We start from the raw sequence: 22,819 nt of genomic DNA, 5'->3' as shown, positions 1-22,819 counted from the left end.
TACCTCACCCACTTTGTCTGACTAATGATAAAAGCAACTGAGCTTTGAATTAAACAATTTGAGAGACTGTTTTAAACAGTGAAGGAGCATTGTAGACAAATGGTTGATGAAATATGGGGCACATAGCAATATCAAGCCCAAAGCAAGAAATACTCGTTTTTGCTTTGCGAAATGACCATTTCACTGCTGTTTCAATTGTATTTAAGTGCACAGTATCTAATACTTACAGCCATAATCTTTGCTCTGATTGCAGCAAAAATAAATTGAGCGGGGAGGAGGAAGGTGAAACAGTGAAGAGGGGAGTGGGACTAGAGTAGGGTCAGCAGTTTTCAGCTACTTTTTTTTTTTAAAGCTCAACTAGGGCGACCAGATAGCAACTGTGGAAAAAACGGGACAGCAGGTGGGGGGTTATAGGCACCTATATAAGAAAGTCCCAAAAACTAGGACTGGCCCTATAAAAACAGGACATCTGGTCAACCTAAGCCCAACAAGCTAGTGCTAAGGTTCAGTGTGTGCAGAAACCTCCCCATTCTACCAGCAATAGTAACAATCAAATTTAAAAAAAACTGATGGAATTCACAACTAATATCCCTACTAAGTGATAACATCACAAAAGATTATGAAGTCCATTATTAGATAAACTTACATGCAAGACCCCACCATCAGGACAGCCATTGTGGGAATAAAAGCTTTTATTAGATTTTTACAAAATAAATTGTAAAAGAAAATTCACCCCCAATGTCAGGGGTGTATGTGTGTATTATGTACACTTGCACGTTCCAAATGCATGGTTTGGCCCCATGTTTTCTAGTGAAAACAGCATTCTGTATTTCTACACCAAAACCTAGACCTGGGCTCACAAACTGATGATTATAACTTATTTCCCTGCTCAGTCCTGCATTGGCAGATGTAACAATAGCAATTCCACTCAGGACTTGCTTCCCCACTTAGCACTCTGATTAAACGGCTTCCCCTTAAAGCCAGTGCTATTCTATGGACCTGATGATGATACAGATCAGAGACCGTGGAAAACCTTAGAATCTGAGCCTGTCCTATTATACTATTATCCAAATCACTTGTCTAACCATACCTTCTATTGTACAATGTAATGCCCAGCATTTTTTTTTAACCTAAAAGGAGTAATTATAGGCATAAGGCAGCCAAGTTATTATGATAAGATTTAGATTTCACCTGCCAATATGCAATCATATGTACCTTTGTAAACAATACTGTATCTTTAAACAGTTGTTATTAGGGGACAAGTACTGTAAAATATATACACATGAGATTTCAGGCAAGATTCCTTTTCCAAGTGCTGAAGTACTTTATATATGAACTTCAGCATGGACTACTATCAAGTGTAGATGGACTTTTCAGAATATTTTGTACCTGGCAATAACTGCCTTAACAGTAGTTACTTCACCCATTAACGATTAATACAATTTTGAAAAATCAAGAGGGTATAAGCAAGGTTTTATATACACAAAGGCACAACAATCTGTTGAAGTTAGCTATGTTACAGTACAATACAGTTTATTCAGTGCCTTTCATGCAAAATATTCACTAAAAATATTTAGTTCAAGCCTCTTCCACTGAAGTCACTAAGAGCTGGATTGCACCCATACCCTTCAGTAAGTAGTAAAATTGTCTAAGAATGAATCAACTCAAATTTACTAAAGACAACGGAAAAACAAAGCTATAATTGCCTACACTTACTAGTGTCAAGGTTCTCTCTCACCAAAAGAAAAAGGTTATCCCTTTTCAAACTGAAAGCAAGTGTAAAGACAAGATCATAAAATATACTAAGAACTTTCCATGTGTAGTGATTTTATAAACACTCCAAATATTAGCCAGAGAAATGCTGTCAACAATCATAGGATGACAATTTCAAAAAAGCTAAACAGATGATCTTATATTATAATTGTTATTTTTCCAAGTCTGCTCGCCAGCCAACAATCTGCAAATTAAAAAACGCCAGTGCTGCTCAAGCAACTAAGTTGTGGGGATAAATCTTGAATGCAACACAACCCAAATTCAGACCTGGTGTAAATGGATGTACTCGTTTATCCTAAATCTCAATCTGGTGTTCAAAAGAATCCCACATGCAAGTTATCTATTCATGTCATCTGATAAAGCAGTTTTTCAAACAATTTCAGGAATTCAGTGCCACTGATAATGGTTCTCTAGCAAGAAATAAGCTTTTTTTTGGCATGAATCAGCTTATTTCTGAAGCCTTCCGTTCTCCTTTTAAGCTAAAGTACATTAGTTGTATTGAAAATGTGTACATTTTACATCTGTCTGTAGTTGAATAATTGTTAGAAGGCAGGCTGTATATTGTCATCAGGCTAATCTACTCCCAAAGCTTTGAGCTGCCGTTCAATCTCTTCATCTGAAATGGTGGTAGTTTTTGATGCTGATGCAGATGGTAAGCCTCTGGCAGCAGATGGTGCTTTGGCCATCTATTAAAGAAACACACAAACTTCACTTAGTAAAAACAATATGCACTGTGACCATTTGACTTCTAGCACAGAACTACAAAATGAAAGCTGTTAGGATGACATATTTAAAAAAATAAAAATAAAGGAAGGTGTTTGACCCTACCCTAAAGAACATTTCTCCATACCTTTCCTGAGATTTCAATTCCAATTTCATCAAGCACTTGGTTCACAATATCCTGGCTTTCTTCTTCTTCATCAGAGCCCTCAAAGATATCATCCAAGGTATCATTAACTAGGAAGGAAAATAAAAGCCAGAGCTGCATTAGTACAGAAAGATTAGTGTTCACAGAATAAGTGGGAGAATAACTAAAACCCACTGTTCTTCTACAGTCCTACCATGCAGCAGTAGTATCACTAAGTGAGACGGCAAGAGAAAGGAACATACACTGTGTGCATTTGCAGAACAGCACTGCATCATCTAGCACCACATGCTGGCAACCTAGGAGTACTCTGCCTACCTCTGCACTTTAAATCTTGCCCCTGAAGTAGTGCTAACAATTGCACTAGGCATTAATGTGCCAGCACTTTACACAGAGGTTTGATTTCACCATTGTTCAGAAAGGATTTCGTTTCAGAATTCTTTGTTAGATTTAAAAAGCAAACCAATTAAAAAAAACCCTCCACATCCCGCTGAAAGACCTTGTTTCTCTCCCCGCTCCCCCAAATTGCAGAAATCTAACTAAGGGGTTGGTGCATCGATGCCTACCACCATAGTATAAATTTTAAAATTCTGCCCATTTCCCCCAGCAGAGGCAAAGCAGTGGCAGATTTTATGATGAGAAGAATGCTGTGTCAACAGTAGCCAGTAGCAAGACCAGTGTGGCATCACTGACACTTACAATTACAGATAAATTAATAAGCCATTGTGGTAATACAGAGAAAAGGGTGGCTCCTCATATCCAGTGTAAGTGGGCGGATAGGGTTCCAGGCTGTGTTTGACTGCTTTGTACCACTATTTTGTCCATTATTGTTTTATATGTAGAAGTCAGTTGCTGGAAGGATAGTTCTAAGGACTCCTGCCCTTCTACCCAAAACACTTTACAAGTTCTACATAACCCTGATTGCTACAAGTGAGAGGCCTTCAACTATTCTCATTTACAGATCAGTGTGTACACCAACATCTACAGGCAACTCCCAAACTTTAAAATTAATCCTAAAGCTCAGTCATAACTCCAGACTAGATGGCGGAGTTGCTTAGCTGTATACCAATACTGAAGTCTTCTTCATTTCCAGAATTCCCATAGCCAGTACATATTCTTCTTTGTAAACAAGAGCAAATATATTTGTTAACTACATATTACTATTGCACTCTAGTCTTTCGTTCCTTCTCAAAAAGCAGAAGAGCTTGTGCTATTGCTTCTCTCTCCTTGCACAAGAGCAGCAACTCCCCATGTCACTTGCTGACATGAAATTTCTACTATCTGTGAAAAACAGTATGCCATCTCGGTTATTCCCCAGGGTCTGAATTTCTAATTGTTAGGTTAAAAGGATATTCCCTCGGTTTAGTTGATTCAAGTAGTAGATATTACACCTCTTCTACAGCTCTCTCACTCAGTGCCTCTTTCAATTTTTCTGTTCTCATTTTTTACAGGTCTTTCATACAACTATACACACAGTACTGTCAAATACCCAGAGTAACCATGCAGAAAGTGAAACATTTTTCCCTTTAATCATCGCTTATTGATAGTAATCGCATGTGTTGTTAGTAATTCTCAGAAGTGGCATTAAGGTGTGCCTACCCGGTTTAGTTGTCTGATAGTGTCAATGCTTGCTGAAATTATTTACTAGAACGCATAACTTACTCATTTCCTCAGTCATTTCCATCTTCATGTTTTCCTTCTGGAAATTCTGCATAGTTTGTAATGTCTTTTGAGGGTCCATCTTCTTGTTAACAGATTGCATTGTCTAATATTAAAGAATATTAATCATAAAATTGCACAAATTTGTGCAGTACACAGAATATGCAAAGTTAAGTGATTTCTAGTCTAACAAACCTGGGGTCAGGTTCTGCATGCTTTGCACATTTAGATTCCCACTTTAGTGGGAGCTTTGGGTGCATATGGAATCCTCAATTGGTCCCTTGTCTAGTAATTAATAAAATCTACTACTGTGACTAGCGCAGTATAAACAACAAGCTAGACTTTTTTCTTAATTTAAGGTCACTTTTCTGGCTTGCAGGATGAGCATAGGGGAGGAGGAGAAAAGTTCCATAATTAGGTAACTAATTGTTATCAGACAGATGGAAATGGCAATAATGTTTAAAGCAAGTTAAGAACACTTTCATCAGTCACCACTAGGAAGAAGGCATGAAGTCATTATGATGTTTCTCCATATAGGATAATGTAGTAGCAAATATGAAGTTTCTCCTAATAGCAAACACCAGGGTGTTCAAAAGTCAATAGTACAGGTTGAACACTTGGTATCACTTAGGAAAACCTCCGCTACACACTACTAAACCTTACACAACATAATATTTTACCAAAAACTCCATGGCATTGATTACCAGAGGTGTGTAAAAACCACATTCATCCAATACTACTTCCTTTTTGATTCATTAATATAAAGCTATGGTATTGTGTCACCACAAAGCAGCTTCCATGTCAAACACTAAATTGTGATACTCTGTATGTGCAAAAAATAAAGGAAGTAGCCTCTTCGTAGAAAGTGCCATATACACTTTAGGAACAGATGGACAACTAGTTTAAAAGGATACATTAAATAATTGATATATTAGAAACTTAAAACTGAAGTCTTTAAGGGAAACGTGTCTGCCTTCATTTCTAATTTTGTTTAACTTGAGAAAACAAAGCTTTTTGTTCTCCTTTTCCAATTCAAGGGTTGTCAGTGGATATAAATACATTTTTTCTGGGGGGGGAATATTCTCCAATCAGAGAAGTGTGTGCTTTAGTTTTATAGACAGTAAAATTCAGTGTTCTATTTACAGATACATTTATGGACAAGATATTGGAAATTGCTAACTCACCTCATTTGTTGAGGCAGCTAGACAGTGAGTTGCATCTGATTTTAATGGAATGTTGTATGCCTGCAGATCTTGGTATGGGTTAGAGAACACTATGGCTCCAAAATTAAGTCAGTGTTTTTAGTTCTGTATTTTTTACTGCATTAACTGAAAAAGTTAACCATTAGGTGGCCAAAATAACAATTCTCCTCCAATCCCCATAATGTGGCATAGCTCACTGATGAACCTGCTTCATTTTTCTTCAAATCTGTTAAGATCTGTATTTATTGACATTTCTACTGATTTTGTTCCACCACTGTGATTATACCACTATGTTTGCTTTAAGAAGTTTAATCTAAAACATTCCAAGGATAAAGAGCCCAGAGAGAAGAACGCTCAGCTAGAGAGAGATGTGGTAGTTCTAAAAAGCAAGATTAACTTCCTCACATATGTGAAGCTGTTTTCTGAACGACGAGCAAGGAGGTCACAGGAGAGAAAGAAGGTGCATGCTAGCATAAACTGTCTTGTTTAACTTGATCAAGGAGTCAGCTGTACCATCTCTTGGAGGAAAAAAGGCCTACTGCACAGCCACTGCTTTAGATGGTTGAACCTGATTTTTTTTTTTAAAACTTTATTTTTGTAAAAACACATTGTTCATAGTGGCCCTTTAAGAGCAAAGTTGTCCTAGCAGCTACTTCTTGCATCAAATAAAATTACAGTGCATTAGTTTTATGAGACAAGAAGCAAAACAATTTAACACAATTTCCTTGGTGTGCAGAGGGTGAAGAGGAAGGAGAATTCTAGATCACTGAGCCATTTAGAAGTGTCAGCCAGAAAGTAATGCCTCATTTTCACACAAGTCATAAAGCTGGGTGACATACTGCCTTGATTTTTAGAATCAGTCTGCCCTACTTTGGCTTTATCCACTAGAAGCAGTTACATAACAGACAAAATTTACAGGCAAGACATTGCATAATGAAAAGCTATTTGTTTGTTAGTCTACTTAATTAGCCTCTGTACCAAGACTTACAGGATCCATTTTAATCATTACCCAGGCACTAACACTGAACAGCTTTCTGGGCTATGACAAAGATTTTATAAGTCAACTGTGTGAGAGCCTGCTAGTTTAAATAGCAGATATTGACCAGCAAGATATGAATGGCTAATTTAGTGTTTTTCAAAAAAGAATTAATATTTGTCCTGTAAACATCTCACTGCTAAATGTAGCATTACACAATACATTTATTTCCAGCTAATTTTTCCAAGGTAACATTCAACTTGTAAAGACTTTTGCAAGCTACCTATTGTATTTGAGTTTCAGTATGAAAGTGTCCATGAACATGAATTACATTTAGACATTTATATTGATTTAACTGCTCACTTTTGCTGTGGTTGACATAGCTCCTGCCATCTTCATCTGGGAATTCATCACTTTCGTTTGAGTTGACATGGAGGTGACTTTTGAACTAACAGCATAGGTTCGAGTTTTCTGTTTTCGCAGTTGCACCAGCTGTTTTGCTAGAACCTTGCAGGCTTCTTTGTTACCAGTCTTCGCCATTTTCTTTATTTCCAGTTCCTATTTTTAGAAAGGACAGTAGCTTTTAGATTCACATTACGTGAACAAGAATTCTGTAGTTATACAACTAGACACTTTTTAATAAGTGCTAGATTGGATAAATTAACCACACATTCACAAACCTCTTCTTTGAGAATGAAGGAATTGATAAATGATGCAAGAATATTTCCCTTTCCCTTTCTAGCAGAAGTCTATAGTAAGAAAAAAAGTTAATAGATGACAATACTCTATCACTAAAAGAATGACTTGCGTTATACTGTGGGAATATGCACTTCTCTGACATACCATTTTTTACATAGAGGGAGATATTACTTGTGCAATTCTGACATGGTGTCATATACAGAGAGTTAAAGTGTACTTTAAGAGATCCTTTAGTTTACAGGCTGATAAATATACATGTTAAGAACTAACGGTGACCAGCGCCACTGCCAATTCATCTCCTCCTTGGTCTTTTAGCGTATATCTACACAGCAAAGAGGAATCCACGGCTGGCCCATGAAGCCAACTTGGGCTTGCAGAGCTCAGGCTATGGAGCTGTTTCATTGTTGTGTAAAACTGCAGGCTTGGGCTGGAGCCTGGGCTCTGGGATGCTAGGGGTGGGAGAGTCTAAAGGTAAGCCTCCACTGCATCTAGACACGTGAGGCTGGCCCATGATAGCTGACTTGGACTATGGAGCTGTTTAACTGCATTGTACAGTAACTCCCCACTTAACGTCCTCTCACTTAACATTGTTTCGATCTTGCGTCCCTGTTCAATTACAGAACATGCTCCATTTAAAGTTGTGCAATACTTCGCTATAATGTTGCTTGGCCACCTGCTTTGTCCACAGCTTGCAGCCCCCCCCATCAGCTCCCCTATGCCTCCCTCCCGCTGGCAGACCCCACGGATCAGGACATTCCCCCTCCTGCCCCCCCGCCACCTGCCCACAGCAATCAGCTGGCTTGCGGTGTTCAGGAGGGAGGGCGGAGGAGCAAGGACACAGCATGCAGGCTTCCCCTCCATAGGTACCAATTTTCTTCAGCACCAGTGGGTGCCCCCGCCCCCATTCCAACCCCATCCCAAGGTCCCCACCCCCTCCCCGCCCCCATTGGATCCCTTCTCCAAATCCCTGCCCCTTCTCCCTCCCTGCCCCGCGAATCAGCTGTTTTGCGGCACAAGTGCTGAGAGGGAGAGGGAAAAAGCAGGACGCAGCAGCACGCTCATGGAGGAGGTAAGCTGGAGCAGGGGGGACAGGGAGCTGCCAGCACCCACTGATTTTTTCCATAGGTGCTCCAGCCCCAGAGCACCCACAGAGTCAGCACCCTATGTTCCCCTCCCTCCCGAACACCGCAAGCCAGCTGATTGCCGTGGCAGGAGGGGGGGGGGCGAGTCTGCGCACCGTGTCCTCGCTCCTGCCCCCTCCCTCCTGCCCCCTGAACGCTACAAGCCAGCTGATTGCTGAGGGCAGGAGACAGGGGAGGGAGGGGGAAGGAGCAAGTATGTGGCATGTGGAGTAAAGGGGGAGGAGGGGAAGAGAAGAGGCAGGTTAAGGGTGGGGGCTTTAGGGAAGGGGTGGTGTGGGCAGGCCGAGGGTTGCGGAGTAGGGGAAGCTGCAGCTGCTGCTGTGCAACATGATTCTCCTAGCCTACAGCACCTTCAGCCTCCTTGCCTGCCTCATTGTCTGCAGTGCCCGTGTGGGGTAAGGCGGGGGCACCTCCCAACTACAGTACTGTACGGCAAAAAAAATTATCCTGGAACCCAACCCCTCATTTACATTAATTCTTATGGGGAAATTGGATTTGCTTAACATCGTTTCACTTAAAGTCACATTTTTCAGGAACATAACTACAACATTCATTGAGGAGTTACGGTAGATGTTCAGGCTGGAGCTAGAGCTCTGGGACCCTGCAAGGGGAGAGGATCCCAGACCCCAGGCTCCAGCCTGAGCCCCAACATCTACACCGCAATCAAACAGACCTGTATTCTGAGCCTGAGCCAGCTGACACAGGTCAGCTGCAGGTGTTTAATTTCAGTGTAGACATACCCTTAGACCCTCCTCTTGCATTCGCCTGCTGCAACCTAGTGGCCACATAAGCAACAGAGCATTCTTGAACAGGTTGTAGGTCCCAGAAAAACTTTACCCTTTAGCATCTCTCCTTAAAGATTATGGAGTTTTATTTTCTTGGAAGGCAGACTGCATGAAGTAACCCGTGAAACAGTTGAAGTCCAAACTTTCCCTTGCCCCTCAGGATTTAACTCAATCATTTTAGCGTGTAATAAATGCAGTGTGCCTTGTCTACACTGCCACAAGCTAACATCACACCCTAAATCCTAGTCTAGGCAAAGCCTATGCCCAGATAACTCTATAAGCAATATAGGGAGCGGATACAAGACTAATTAATCTAATGGAGGCAAGGAAAGTTTTGCACCCCGACTTAAGAGTTCTTCACAGAACATGGTGATCAATTTGATCACTATATAAAATCCTCATACCAAGCATTTTATTGAAGAGAAAAAAAATAGGGCTCATCTCTAATTTGCCATAATGTTACTGACTGAACATATACAATTAACGTGTCACAACTGTGACAACTTTTTCCTCAGGGAATTGGCAATAAGTAAAACTATGTGTAATAACAGCATCCCAGCTCTTGGTGGGAAAGCACCTGCCAGAAAAAGAGAGGTGCTTTACCCTCCCCTGAATGCAACAGATGTCTAAGAGGCTGCTATGAAGCATAGCCAGTTGCTCTGCGATAGTAAATAGTGGCCACCAGACTACAGCATATAGACACTAAAGAACCAACAGCAAGAGATACACAAAGCTGCCGGAGATGCTCCAAAACAAATGTTAACTGATTAATTGCTTTGGTTTTATCACTACAGCAGAGACAACATCCTGCGGCCATAAGAGATACCTCATGTGTAAGAAATAACTATAAATACTGAAGTATTATAGGAAGATAATATTTTGAAACTGGTACAATAGCTTGGCAGAAATTGCTTCATATAACCTCCCCCCCCTTTTTTTTTGACAAAACTAAATTTCATGAGATATTTGCAATTTTACCAAAGAAAATACAAGTGTGCAAGTGAAGTACATGAGATCAATAGAAAAGTACTGTGGGCATGAAATGGAATGGTAATCCTGTTTTTGTAGCCTACATATAAGAGATGAGTGCACTTTACAGAGTGCTAAAAATGTCACTGAAACTATCATGCTTTTTAAATACAACTCCAGTATTATGTGTTTAAGATAAGAGTGACATGGGAATGCATATTTTGGACACAGATTTCCAAGTGTTATAATAGCAAATGTTAGGAAGCACTAGTTTTCCCAGTTAAATACATCAGTTCTTGTAGCCCACATATCTCATTATGGTATGAAAAGCACACTTTCAAGATGAAACATTATATACTGTAAATGCCAAGTATTACTAAACTATTAATTACAAACTGAATCTGTGCCAAGGAATCAAGTTGCTATATGGCTGATGTATTCATAACTAACACTAATTCTGAAAGTAAATGACAAGATTAATCCACAGTTCTTGTATTTATGAAGAAATTTTAAGCCAGTTGATTACAGCCAGTCACATGTTACTACTTCTCAAAATTCAGCAAGTCAACAGTATAGTAAGCAGGATACAATACTGATCAGACATCAGAACTGTCCACACTATCCAAGTAAAGACATAAATATAAAAATAGTAAATAATCGTAACAATGCTATCACAGAGCAACATCTACTTTAAAAAATATTTGCTTTGCCTCTCTATTTAAGTAGCAGCAAAAGACCATTGTTACAGGACAATGTTCTGATTCACTGACAATTTCCTGCTCTTTTCAAATGACAAGCGTACCAGGCTTTGAAAATTCAGATTCCTTAGAGTCTGAGCTGCAAGGATAACAATAGAAGATTGTGTCTTTCAAAGACTTGTTCTCTTCACCTCTTCCTTCACAGGAGAAAAAAAATGCACAAATAATATATTTCTGGAGCAAGTTACTGACATGAGTGCATTCAAAGCTTCAAGGTGAATTTCTTTATGGAAATCAAGGCACTAAAAGAAATAATGGTATCTTAACCACCTACACAATCTATCAGACATATCTTAAATCCCTAGCAAAGGATAAAATTTCCAAGAATAGTCATCTTTGAGGCTCTCTAATTTTTCTCATGCCAAAACTGATATATACAAGACCTGCCACCATAGGAGGCAATGTCTTATTAACTATTAAACCAGGGAACGGACTGTCACTTAGTTTTTCTACACAGTTTGTGTGTCATCTATCAAGGCATGTAATTTGACGTACATCTCCACCAGTATAGGTATGAGGTAACATAAAACTAAAGGACATGTTCCAACAATCAAGCGTTCAATGAGTGAGTTATCCCAGTTATGTTTAATAAAGTCAGCTGATTGTAGGGAAATTCTACAAAAACCATAGGAATAACTACATCCAGGTAACAATGTTAGACTTTGTCTACAGTTGCTGTGAAGTCATGTTGTGTTTGGAGATGATGAAATGTCCTACGGAAGATAAGCCCTAATATTCTCTCTGAAACCCTCACCACTGATGTTCATTTAAACCTAAGAACTGAGAGCACTGCTTCCCAAAGCTCATGGCCCTTACTATCGAGAACTGAAGGGTCATGTCTGGGAAAGAATTCCCAACAACTCACATTGGAATGCAAAGCACTAATGCTGGGCTACTGAGTCAACAGTATATTCACTTGCTGCCAAAGAACTCTGCAAGACAAATTCATCCATAGGGCAATTGATGTTTTAATATTTTAAAACAGGTTATGAAACATTGGCCCAAATTTACCAGTGCTACTGGACAAAAAAGAATCAGGTTATATCATGAAAAACGGCACAGCTTCTGACTCTGCACTTATTAGAGAGTCAGGAAGACTAAGGGTATGTCTTCACTAGCAACGTTAAAGCGCTGCTTTAAAAAAGACCCACCCCCATGAAGGGAGTAGCTACCAGGGCTGGGAACACGGCTCCCAGTGCTGGTGCATTGTCTATACTGCCACTTTATAGCGCTGAAACTTGCAGCGCTCAGGGTTTTTTCACACCCCTGAGCGAGAAAGTTGTAGCGCTGTAAAGTGGTAGTGTAGACAAGGCCTTAGACTTAGACTTTAAGGTCAGAAGGGGCCATATGAGCATCTAGTCTGACCTCCTGCACAATGCAGGCCACAGAATCTCACCAACCCACTCCTGTATCAAACCCCTAACCTATGTCTAAGCTACTGAAGTCCTCAAATCATGGTTTAAAGACTTCAAGGTGCAGAGAATCCTGCAGCAAGTGACCCATGTCCCACACTGCAGAGGAAGGCGAAACCCCCCAGGGCCTCTGCCAATCTGCCCTGGAGGAAAATTTCTTTCCAACCCCAAATATGGTGATCAGCTAAACCCTGAGCATATGGGCAAGACTCACCAGCCAGACACCCAGGAAAGAATTCTCTGTAGTAACTCAGATCCCACCCCATCTAACATCCCATCACAGGCCACTGGGCCTATTTACCACTAATAACCAAAGATTAATTAATTGCCAAAATTAGACTATCCCATTATACCATCCCCTCCATAAACTTATCAAGCTTAGTCTTGAAGCCAGATATGTCTTTTCCCCACACTGCTCCCCTTGGAAGACTGTTCCAGAACTTTAGAAACCTTCATCTAATTTCAAGTCTAAACTTCCTGATGGCCAGTTTATATCCATTTGTTCTTGTGTCCACATTGGTACTGAGCTTAAATAATTCCTCTCCCTCCCTGGTATTTATCCCTCTGATATATTTATAGAGAGCAATCCTATCTCCCCTCAGCCTTCTTTTGGTTAAGCTAAACAAGCCAAGCTCTTTGAGCCTCCTTTCATAAGGCAGGTTTTCCACTCCTTGGTGTAGTGGGGCAGCTGCCCCACTCCTGGAGAACAGGGGTTAAAAGCAGGCAAGCTAGACTGATTGGGAAAGCAGCCACAGCTGTGGCCAGCTTATTCAGGGCCCAGCTGGCCCTGATAAGAGGGCTGAGGGCCAGGAGCTGAAGGAATAGGGCAAAGGAGCTAGGGGAACTCCAGCCTGGCAACTCCCCAGGCTGCAGGCCTTGTGCAAGGCCTAAGGAAGGTACTGGGGCTACAGAGGTGCAGCGTGGGAACAGATAGCAGCAGCTGGTCCTAACCCCCTTGCCAATGATGAGTGGCCATTACAGACAGCTGTCTGCCCCAGTGAGTGAGGGGCTAGATGATGACTGGCAGTAGTGGTGGGTTTAGAGGATTGGGGGTTCCCCTGGAAGGAGAGACCCAGAATGTGGGGGTATAACCCTGAGGAAAGGGACACAGGGGTCCAGGAGGGACACAGGGCCTGAGACAGGCGAGACACCCGCTGGTACAGGGAGCTCCGAAGGCTGGAAAGAGCTAATTCCCAAGATGACCAGCAGGGGGTGCCATGCCAGTGAGTCTTCACTTCACTACACTTGGATCATCTTAGTAAGCCTTCTCTGTACCTGTTCCAGTTTGAATTCATGCGTCTTAAACATGGGAGACCAGAACTGCACACAGTATTCTAGATGAGGTCTCACCAGTGACTTGTATAATAGTATTAACACCTCATTATCTCTACTGGAAATACCTCGCCTGATGCATCCCAAGACAGCATTAGCTTTTTTCACGGCCATATCACATTGGAAGCTCATTGTCATCCTGTGACCAACCAATACTCTGAGGTCCTTCTCCTCCTCTGTTACTTCCAACTGATAAATCCCCAGTTGATAACAAAAATTCTTATTAATCCCTAAATGCAGGACCTTGCACTTTTCACTATTAAATTTCATCCTGTTACTATTACTCCAGTTTACAAGGTCATCCAGATCTTCCTGTATGATATCCCGGTCCTTCTCTGTATTGGCAATACCTCCCAGCTTTGTGTCATCCGCAAACTTTATTATCACACTCCCACTTTTTGTGGGAAGGTCTGTAATAAAAAGATTAAATAAGATTGGTCCCACAACCGATCCCTGAGGAACTCCACTAATGACCTCCCTCCAGCCTGACAGTTCATCTTTCAGTATGACCCGTTGTAGTCTACCCTTATACCAGTTCCTTATCTACCTTTCGGTTTTCATATTTATCCCCATCTTTTCCAATTTAACTAATAATTCCCCATGTGGAACCATATCAAATGCCTTCTTGAAATCGAGGTAAATTACATCTACTGCATTTCCTTTGTCTAAAAAATCTGTTACCGTCTCAAAGATCATGTTGCTTTGGCATGATCTACCTTTTGTAAAACCATGTTGTATTTTGTTCCAATTACCATTGACCTCTGTCCTTAAATACTTTCTATTTCAAAATTTTTCCCAAGACCTTGCATACTACAGATGTCAAACTAACAGGCCTGTAGTTACCTGGATCACTTTTTCCTTTCTTAAAAATAGGAACTATGTTAGCAATTCTCCAGTCATACAGAACAACCCTTGTTACTGATTCATTAAAAATGCTTACTAATGGGCTTGCAATTTCATGTGCCAGTTCCTTTAATATTCTTGGATGAAGACTAGTACCCCTGATTTAGTACCATTAAGCTGTCCAAGTTTGGCTTCTACCTCAGATGTGGTAATATCTACCTCCATATCCTCATTCCCATTTGTCATCCTGCCATTAGCCCTAAGCGCCTCATTAAAGACTGAGGCAAAGTATTTGTTTAGATATTGGGCTATGCCTAGATTATCCTTAACCTCCATTCCATCCTCAGTGTTTAGCGGTCCCACTTCTTTCTTTGTTTTCTTCTTATTTATATGGCTATAGAACCTTTTACTATTAGTTTTAATTCCCTTTGCAAGGTACAACTCTACATGGCTTTTGGCCTCTCTCATTTTATCCCTACATGTTCTGATCTCAATAAGGTAGCTTTCCTTGCTGATCCCTCCCATCTTTCACTCCTTGTAGGCTTTCTGCTTTTTCTTAATCACCTCTCTGAGATGCCTGCTCATCCAGCTTGGTCTACAACTCCTGCCTATGAATTTTTTCCCCTTTCTTGGGATGCAGGCTTCTGATAGTTTCTGCAACTTTGACTTGGAAATAATTCCAGGACTCCTCCACTTTTAGATCCACAAGATCTTCAGTCCAATCCACTTCCCGAACTAATTTCCTTAATTTTTTAAAGTTAGTTTTTGATTTCAAAGGGGCTTTCTCCTAAAGTATAATGGTGAAACACTATAAGCTAACTAATGTAGATAGTGGGGAAAGTCAGAAATACCTAAATGACAGTCTTCAAAGTCTGAGGGAGAAAGAGTCCTGTGGCACCTTATAGACTAACAGAAGTACTGGCGCATAAGCTTTCATGGGTAAATACCCACTTCGTCAGAACCAGGTATTCACCCACAAAAGCTTATGCTCCAATACTTCTGTTAGTCTATAAGGTGCCACAGGACTCTGTTGCTTTTTACAGATCCAGACTAACACGGCTACCCTTCTGATATTCAGGTATGAGACATTTTCTTGCCATTTATTTAAATTTCAAACAAACATTTACTTGTGTGTTTTAAAAAGGTAAACTAAAATTCTCTGTTCTACTTACCAGCTGTTTTTCCTGTTTCTCCAAGGCTGCTCGATCTCTGGTTATAGTCCTCTGTGTACCTCTTAACTCTCGATTCTGTTCCTTTATTACATCTGGAAAGGAAATATTTATAGTTGGTAAAATAATTCTTCAGACCCAGTGCTTTACAGTATTGAAACATATGATAAAAATCAAATTTTTATTACAAGAGTAAAGCATGCATCTCCTACTGGGACTATAAATATCAAATATATGCAATGATGTTAGAATATAAATTTACATGTCTGAAATACTATCTTAAATTTCAACACTAGAGGCCAAGTTCTCCTTTTATACTAGTGAAACTTAAGTGGCTTCAATGGAGTTTGTACCAGTGTAACAGAGAAGCATTTGGCACAATAGACTTCTATATTCCATAAACATGTTTCTTTTAATCATGCAGGAAGTGTCAAGAACAACTTCCCCATGCAGAAAACCATATCTCTAACTCCTATTTCACAGCAATGTGAGCCAAGTACTCTTATCTCAGCCACTGTAGCCAAACTATTCAGTGGAGAGGTCCATAAGGTTTGGGATGATAGGGTTGGGGGAAGGAATCCTCCCTCCCCCCAAATAACTGCTCCAGAGCTGCTTTAACAGAGCAATAGTATTGGTTCCTGTTGCACCTTCTCTATAGAGCAGGGAAAAATGTGATAGATGTGAATCCCCAGGCCCTGCTTCCTTCCTTATTCACTGAGGTGCATAGAGACCACCACAAGATCCTGCCCTTCCCCATATGCAACAAAGCTGCACTTATTCAACTAAAAGTCAAGCCACAAGAGATGTGACAAAGAATTGGTTGAAAACTAGTCAAGTCTTTGCTCCTCTCAAAGAGGGTGTCAGGAATGGATAAATTCTATAAGGTAGTAATTCAATCTAAACAAATATATAGCAGTACTTAAAGGATGTGCCTACCACTTAACCAAAAGTTAACAAAATTTAGCTAAAATTTTCCCCAGCCATTAGGATAGCCAGAAAAGGAACAAAGTAGGAACAAAGTAGTAATTCAATCTAAACAAATATATAGCAGTACTTAAAGGATGTGCCTACCACTTAACCAAAAGTTAACAAAATTTAGCTAAAATTTTCCCCAGCCATTAGGATAGCCAGAAAAGGAACAAAGTAGTGAAGTGTCATACACAACAAAATAAAAGCCTATTTTTACACATTCAAAGTTAGACAAATAGCACACTTAAGTCAATCTTCCCCACTCATCATTAAAAGCCCAATCCTGTAAGGTGTTGCAGGCACTCCACAGTGAGTCTCTCACTAGATTGGGTCCTATGATTCCATTCGCCAACAGATTATCAATATGTGATGTCATAGAAATACTTTATCATCATATACAAGCTCCCTAAGCCCAGATCATGAAATTTTAGCATGTGCATACAGAAACTGAAGGTTAGCATTATAACAAAACATCACACTTAATATAAGACCTTTATGAAACAAATATGAACAATGCTCTATTGATGACCTTTGTATACCGCTCCTACAAACAACAGAAAATGACATCTGAGGGCAGAGACAGTTCCTTAACTATCTTCCTTACAGGACAGTGCAAATTGCTTTCAGTGAGTGCAAGAAAATAGTTTCTTCATACTATTGTATACATAGAAGCTTTATGGAATTTACTTGATAAAGTGTATATATTAAAAGCAAATTTCAATTTATGATATAAAACCAGTCATTTCAGCTTCCATTAAAGATTTGTCTTCATTTGTTAGGCTGCGTAGGCCTTACAGTGAATATTAAAATGTACAGAAGAATTTATTCCTAAAGCAGAACTCCCTTTCCGCTGTTGGAGGGACAAATAGTTCTCCTGAGTATAGACTGCATACTCAAAGCAGCCTCCTATATTGCTCTAATTTTGCAGAATTCTAAAGAGTAAAAAAGTCAGCAAGTACTGGAGTTTAATGCTATTGGGTTTCCTAACAGAGAAAAAAAAGTGCTTGAATATGAACCAAGATTCACAAGAGTTGAATTTGTATACCTAAACATACTATAGTGTATTATTAGAATGATTTAATACCAATAGCAGTTGATTTTTGGTATGGTTAGAAGGCTTCTTCTAGTCTATTTTATAAGAATTACATTTATATGCTTATCTGATTTTCGCACTGTAAGACATGCAAACAAGTTTGGATTTGAAAACATATTCAGAAATGATGCCCCTTTACATGACTTTTCATCTGATTTAACCGCATAATAAATAACACAGTTTGAGTGTTGTTTCACACTCAAACATTTAAATGTAACATAAAAAGAAAGATGAATAAGTTACTGAAAGTTGTGCTGTGATGAGAAATCAGGAACCCTTTTCAGGTTTATATTGTAAAGACAGGGCAACCTCCATCTATTAAAAAAGTATGTTTAAAACAGTCTGAAAAGGAAATAATTTTCCTATAATTAAGTCTACATCATGGTTTTGTATTCCACAAAAGCAAACACACACTTGTCTCAGTATGCTGCTATTTTCCTCATTTACTTGGGTAACAAGTGAAATGCAATCTAGACAGGCTCAATTACTGTCAGATGACTAAAGCATGAACAATAAGCAGAAACTGCAGCCACAGTCTTCATTTTAAAGCATACATCAATCTTCCTGGAAAAAGAAGAGTAGCTATTCAGATTCTTCCTTCCCAGATGTGCAAAGACACTGCAAGCCATCTAAGTCTGAAATTATTTCAGCAGTAATAGACTCCAACAAAATATCTTAATGGAATCTTAAGAGGAACACACACTGCACAAAAAACTCCTGCTCAATAATTGTTTTAAGCCGAAGAATAAATTATCTGAAAAGAAAAATGATATTGAAAGGGGCCATTTTAGTCATGTTACTGCTCCCAAGACCCCACAAGTAACATTTTCAAGAAACACTTTTCAATGGACATTGAGTAGACAGCCAATATATGAAAAATAAAGACTGAAAATAAAAACAATGTATTTTGGCCCAGCAGAGAAACAAGGGAAGAAATTCAAGAGATAAGCATCAAGCTTGAGCTCTGTCAAAAAGACTTTTAAAAAAGGACTTTACCGGAGGGAGAGGGAGAGAGGTGAAATTTAACTATGCTATATATAGTTGAGTTTAAGAACACTGAGAAGAAATAGTGATGGAAATATATTTATATATAAGACTAGCATGGATAGTTTTATTCTACAGGAAATATTCCTTTTTGTTAGAAAACTTGCAGAGTAGAAACTGAACCCATTAAAGGCACTAGCATTTTAAACAAGTTAGAAGCCAGGGAAAAAGTGAGCAGATTCATTTTCTTTATATTTCTGCCACCACAGGAGATTCTCAGCTACTTTAAAAGAACTACAGCAATAGACAACTGATAGTAACTAGCATTAACAGTAACTAGAGGCACATCCATTTGTTTCTGCAAATGAAGAATCCAATAGAAAATGAGAGCTTGTAATAGCAAACTGCCCCAGGGGAATAAAACAAAGGGTGAGATCCTTAGCCCTGTTCCAGAAGCACAAAAGGGATGAAAAGGTTTTAAACAGCAGAAACTTCCCTCTCCTTGCATATGGAGATCACCAGGTAGCACAAAGGGACAACTCCATACCACCTGCTCATATCACCTTCATGCCCAATGTATGGTGCATTCCATAGACGTTTGAGGCACTTTCCATTCCTGAAACCCTAGGCTGGCAACTGTCCCAAGGGGGCTGAACTGGCCCTCATGATCAAAGCAAACAAAAAGGTGGCAAAAAATTCACTTCTGAACTCCTCCCTGCTGTGCACCCAAAATCTCTTCCAGACAAAAATGGAAAATACTAATCTTTGCTTGATGAAATACAACTGGCTGATACACAAAGCATCACTTTTTGTGACCTGTTTTAGAGTGAGACTGCATATGGTTTGCTAGGTGATTTTGCATAATCAGTTTCAAAACTCTTGCTGATAACAGGCAAGCAACTCTCCTTCAGTTAAGCCCACCTGCCTACTGGAGAATATACAATGAGGAAAGAAATGTTCTTATGAGGGGAATTAAGCTGCCCTTTTTTTTTTTTTAAGTATTTAAAAGGACGTTCTTATTTCTGCATTGGATTTAATACTTTGTCGGTAAAACTTATCCCCCAAAATAGCAAGATTAACACTTTAAATCTCTATATACAAACAATAGACAGTAAACCGTGATTTGATAACTGCAGAACACCAAGAGCTCACAGCTAGACACCAGTCTCTTTGAACCTGTAGCAATGTTTATCTGCTCGTCTCTTCACCCAAACAGAAAAGTGTTCTCGGAGAACAGAGCGACTTGTTTCCATGGCTCCCCTGATTGTTTAAGTTAGAGATATTTTTGTATCACTTCGAACAGCTAAAAATATATTTGGTCTAAAAAACAAAGACAACAAACCAACCAACCAACCACCCCCCTTCAAAAACCAGGTTCTCTTTAGGTTCGACCCAACTATATTATCTCGAGGCACCGCCCTGAAGGAGGGTCACCCCGCGTTCTTAGAGACCGAGCAGACATATTCCCCAAACTGTCCTGGGCAAAAAAAGTTCCACTTTTATTACACGCGTCCTGCCTCCTGCAACCGACATATCAGCTGCCCCTGACGCTTTCAATAGGTGGGGAGGAGGGTACGTGTGTCTCCCTGTCTCACACCCACACACCCGGCTATAGATGAGTCACGCCAGTTGCACCTTCCCTCTCCCTTGTTTTCCGACCAGCCCAGATCAACACACACACAGCCGGGACCGAGTCCGTGTGACCCGGCCGGGGGGGGGAGTCGCGCTCAGGGCCCCCGCCCCGCGGGAACGGGCAGACGGATGGGCCCGCGGGAGGCTCCGCTGGAGGCGGCCCGCGGGATCAAGGCCCTTCCTGACCGGGGGGGAGGCGAGGGGCGGGCGGACACTGACACCCCCCAGCCCCGCTCACCATCCACCGTCTTCTTCTTGAAGAGCGAGGCCATGGCGGCGGCCGCGGGCAGCGAGAGCCGGACTCGGAGCCCCCCGCCGCACCCGGCTCCGCGCGTCCTTCCGGCTTCTCCGGTCGCCGCCGGGAGGCGGGCGCGGCCCCGACGCAGAGACCCGCCCCGCCCCGCCGGGCCCTGCTCCGCCTCCAGGCCGGGAGGGGGGAGCGGCCCCCGCAGCACCCGCCGGTTCCTCTGCGCGCCCGGCGCCCTCCTCCGGCTGCTGGTCCCGATCCCTCCCCCAGCTCCCTCGTCCTCATTCCCCCTCGCCCCCCAGCTCCCTTCCCTTTCCCCATTGCCCTGCCCCGCTCGTCTCCGTCCTAACTCCTCTGCCCTCCGGCCCTCCCCCCAAATTCCCCCCAGGCCCCCACAAATACTGTGGTGCTGATAAAGCTTCTCGCTAACAGGAGCCCCTACAGACCCGCTGGGGCAGAGCAGAGAGTTATGGGGGGCAAAAGGGCAGCCGGGCATGTTGGGAAAGGACAGGTGCTGCTGGAGTCACTAGAGGGCGGGGGGAAGCGCTGATCCCAGCTGATCAGCCCCTGGTGGTGAGCAGCACAATGTAAATGTTAGGGAGAGGGGTGCACTAGCGCCTGGCAGGATGGGCACAAGGGGGCAGGAGGAGTCAGTGACACAAAACAGATTCTGTCTGGTCAGACAGACCCAAGAGACAAATGCAGCCTGCCATTCCCATAACACTGTTCCCCTGCTCAAACACGGGAAGTGTCTCTCTAGTACTCGGACATTAGAGTGGGTCTGTAACCAGAGGATGGCCTCTATCAAGGGAGGCTAAGGAAGTGCAACTATTTCATTCACAAATGTGTGGGGGGGGTGGACTATCATGTAAAAACCACTTGGTGGCTGACACATGTCTGTGAGAGGCAGCGATCTGATTTACTTTGTTAATTAGGAAGAAGATGTAGGAGCCCCACTGGCAAAAGGTGGGTGAAGCAGTTGGAGCACTCTGTTGCTGTAAAGGGAGGATGGAGAATTGAAGAAGCTGGGACTTGCCCCCTGGTAATTTTAGAACCATCACTAAAATTATCAAGCACTACTCTCTCTTTAACACAGGGTTGTCACCCATCCTAATATTTTCTAGCATCATCTCAACTTTTGGATAGAATCATCCCACGACCCACAAAAACAGCTTTCTGGACCTTCATGAGTCCCTACATCATTTCAGGGCTGGGGAAAAGGCCCCATGTCTAAATCTCTCACAGTAGTATAAAGGGGAGAGTGCTTCTTGACTGTAATGACATAGTGCTGCAAAATGAAGTTTTGAGGCACCATCACGCTTCTTATCAACATCTTGATTTAAACCTTAGAGTTACATTTTTTAACACATTCCATCATTTCACTCTATGCATCATTATATATGTATATATATCAGAAATGGTCCTGGTTGTCATACTTGTCAAGGGTCAGCTACTGGGACCTATTTGTATAATGAAAACACAAATATTGTACTTTGTGGATTTTCACATTTTACATGTTATAGATTTCTGTCTGTATACCTTTTCAATGGTTTAGCTGTGTACAATTCAAAAGGGAGTTGCAAATTTGAGATATTGTCATGTATAAAGCTTTCATGTGTATGATTTATAAAATCCGTAATGTTGGCATACGGATCATACTCTCAGGTAATAAGATATAACATCATATGAATATTAAATAAATGGAAGAAACAAACTTAAAAGTCTGTGAAATCTTTACAACCACAAGGTAATTTTAAGTTACCTTGCTCCCAGACATTACTATACCTAATATATTTATTAATTTTCTGAGATGAACTCCTATTTGAGGACAATACATACTGCAAGATATAAAATAAATGAGTATAGAGTACTTAGTAACAATTTTCTTGTTTTTCAGTGTCAATTCACATCCATAATTCTTAATAATCTAGTTAATGATGTAGGATTAGTGTCCATCATGGACAAGCTTCTCAATATACAACATAAAAGTAAAAGATTTTGGAGCTACTGTACAGGCTGCTGAGCTACCGATCTGAATAATAGCATTCCTTCATTCCTCTTTTTTTTTTTTAAATAGTGGTTTCTTCATAGGCTTCTAAACAGGAAACATATTATCATAATACAGCAGTGAATTCCATCACTAGATCCAAACTTGCGCTGAAAGAGATTTATAATTCATTTTCTAATTTTCTGTTTCTAATAGCATAATCAACCAGACCTGTATAACCTTGCATAGAAATAATTTTTCTATTGCAACTTCACATTTTAATCACATCCTAACAATGCACATGGATGAAGGCAGACATGCTA

At 40.8% G+C, this 22,819-nt stretch overlaps 1 protein-coding gene across 1 annotated transcript; it reads right to left on the bottom strand.

The window, feature by feature from the left end:
• Nucleotides 1-674: 674 nt before the first annotated feature.
• Nucleotides 675-20,658, bottom strand: CHMP2B (charged multivesicular body protein 2B). The gene is made up of 6 exons (XM_039520057.1): nt 20,501-20,658; nt 15,588-15,679; nt 6,839-7,033; nt 4,301-4,403; nt 2,624-2,730; nt 675-2,459 (listed from the first exon to the last, which is right to left on the bottom strand). The coding sequence occupies exons 1-6, from the start codon at nt 20,532-20,534 to the stop codon at nt 2,346-2,348; spliced, it is 645 nt and encodes a 214-aa protein (XP_039375991.1). The 5' UTR covers nt 20,535-20,658; the 3' UTR covers nt 675-2,345.
• Between the last annotated feature and the right edge of the window lie 2,161 nt (nt 20,659-22,819).

The sequence above is a fragment of the Mauremys reevesii genome, linkage group 1 (assembly GCF_016161935.1).
Source record: "Mauremys reevesii isolate NIE-2019 linkage group 1, ASM1616193v1, whole genome shotgun sequence".
NCBI classification, from domain to species: Eukaryota; Metazoa; Chordata; order Testudines; family Geoemydidae; genus Mauremys; species Mauremys reevesii.
Note: the sequence above shows the minus strand (reverse complement) of the source record. Positions and strands in the feature narration are given on the sequence as shown.